Here is a 2,435-nt window from a genome sequence, read left to right on the forward strand (position 1 = left end):
CTTTTCAAGCCACACGGTGAGCACGAGTGGAATAATAACCGAATGCAATTCGATCGGGATTCAGTTGTTGTAACTTGTATTTTATTTATTTGAGAGGACAATGTAAGGATTTATATTGTACATTCATTCATGTAAGAATCCCGGTCGGAGAGTGGACGGTCGGAGTGTTCCTTCGAATTTACGGTGTCAAAACGCGTAAGATGAGCGGAACTTAATTAAGCGGTAATTAAATTAAAATGGCAAGCCTAGACAAGCTAGAGTACCGATAGGGCATGCGAGATATAGGCTCGCATGTAACAGAACTCCCGAATTCGGAACCTTGGGTTTTGTAGACCATATGCCTTAGCAATTAGGTGTACCCTGTACCCCTAGACCCGGGTAACTTGCCGGCCCTCGACTTTAGAGTCGTAAAATGGCAAGTGGCGACTCCTTCTCACGTGCGTCCGTCGCGCGTCCCCGGGAAGGTGGACACTCCCAAGCCGCGTTGCATAGGCGCGCGCACGCGTGCCCCGACGAGATGAAATTCGGGTGCGCACAATAAGCACCTCACGGTTTACCACTGGTTCATAGCTCTTGAATTGTTGCCGATCGTTACACACATGGACAGTAGCTCAGGAGTCGAGCCACCAATTATAGGACTTATCGGTCATGGCTATGTTGAGTTCGGTAATCATATCAATCTCTAAGCTCTCGATTCCTCCCGTAACCATGGCCACTAAGTCCATGTCCTCAACCATATTGGCTTTGGAAGTTGTGGCATCTTTCTCCTTTTTGAGAAGTTTACAATCCTTAATGTAGTGCCCTTTCTTATTCCAATGGTAGCGATTGCGAGACTTTCTCTTCTTGTCTTGCTTGTCCTCGGTCTCGGATGTGGCCTTTCGCTTGCCTTTCCGAGAGTTCTTGGACTCACTCACATGGTTCACTTTAGAACCTTGGGGAAGATACATTGCATCGCGCTTCTGAATTTCCTCTTCAATATGCAAATGCCTAAGTTTTTTCTCCACAGTGAAGTCCTCCGTCATATGCAGGAGTTTCTTCCGGTAATTGTTCCAAGACAAAGGTAACTTTGAGATGATAGCCCCGACTTGTAGCGATTTTGGAATAATAACTTTTAGGTCACGAAGCCTGCTTACAAGGATTTGTAGTTCATGGACTTGATCCATGATAGGGACACTATCGAGCATTTTGAATTCGAAATACTTCATCATTAAAAATTTATCGGTACCTTGCCGCTCGGTGTTGTATTTCTCCTCAAGAGCTTTCCATAACTCCATCGGGGACTGCATCGACATGTAAAGATCGTACAGTCGATCGGACAAAGTGTTGAGGATGTGTCCACGACATGTGAATTTGTCTTCCTCACGCTTCTTCTTGAGTTCGGCCACCTTTGCGATTTCCTTGGGGGTTGCATCGGGGGCGGGATCCTCCAAGGGTTGCAGGTTCGGGTCCAGAACGTACGCGACATTTAAGACAGTAAGGAGGAACAACATCTTGTCCTTCCAGCGGTTGAAGTTTGTGCCGTCAAATCGATCGAGTTTCACGAACTCTTGGTTCATCACTTTGAACACGGTGGTAGCCTCCGTCGCCATCTCAAAATAGTTCTCTTTGATTGTTGGGGAAATGGGTGGAGATGATGATCAGGAGGCGATGTGGGGTTAACACGATAGGATTCGAGGCGCGAATGACGCTTTCCAAAGAAAACTATTTGCCTCCACACAAAGTTGCTAGAGGGTTAATGCAAATGTCCTCTCGGAATACAAAGAAGCCTTATGAATTCCTTCAACTAATAAAATCAAGGAATTTCCTAACTCTCACTCTGATTTTTGGAATTTTCTTAATAATTATTTGAGTACTATAGCGTCTCTATTTATATGCACTCAATGGACACTATTGAAGAGTCTGAACCCTTCATATTGGACGTAACTCTTAGATGGAACATCACCCATGGATAAGCAATTAATGATCTTACATGAACACTTAGTTAATGTAGACACTTCCATATATATTACTTGTCTTGCACTCAAATGTATCTATTGAATGAATGAACCTTTACTTCGTAACCCGAATTCGTTCAAGTACTCATGAATCACACTAAGTGACCCATTAATAAAATCCAATGAATTTGCAATCTATAATTTCCAACAAATATGACGTCATAGGCAAAAAATGAGCATTCGGATGCTTTCAGAGGCCCGTGGATTTCTGTTTCGGGGAGTCTGATTACAAAAAAATGAATCGAGTCCAAATTAGTTTAACAGAAAATTAACCCCTAAGAATTTACTAATGATCGTATTATTAGCAACCCATTTCAATTTCACACACAAAACACCCTCTTATTCTCTTTCAAACTTACAACAACACACTTATGTACTTATCAGAACACACTTATATACCCAAATATACGTACCCTAATGACAGACAACTCAACTTTACTT

At 42.8% G+C, this 2,435-nt stretch overlaps 1 protein-coding gene across 1 annotated transcript; it reads right to left on the reverse strand.

Annotated features, from left to right (window-relative positions):
* Positions 1-611: 611 nt before the first annotated feature.
* On the reverse strand, positions 612-1,589 carry LOC116203272. The gene has a single exon (XM_031534948.1). The coding sequence runs from the start codon at positions 1,587-1,589 to the stop codon at positions 612-614; it is 978 nt and encodes a 325-aa protein (XP_031390808.1).
* Positions 1,590-2,435: the final 846 nt, after the last annotated feature.

Source organism: Punica granatum, chromosome 1 (genome assembly GCF_007655135.1).
Source record: "Punica granatum isolate Tunisia-2019 chromosome 1, ASM765513v2, whole genome shotgun sequence".
NCBI lineage: Eukaryota > Viridiplantae > Streptophyta > Magnoliopsida > Myrtales > Lythraceae > Punica > Punica granatum.

Excerpts from the sequence above, each read along its gene's own strand:
- LOC116203272 (XM_031534948.1), bottom strand. The coding sequence starts at position 1,589 with ATGGCGACGGAGGCTACCACCGTGTTCAAAGTGATGAACCAAGAGTTC.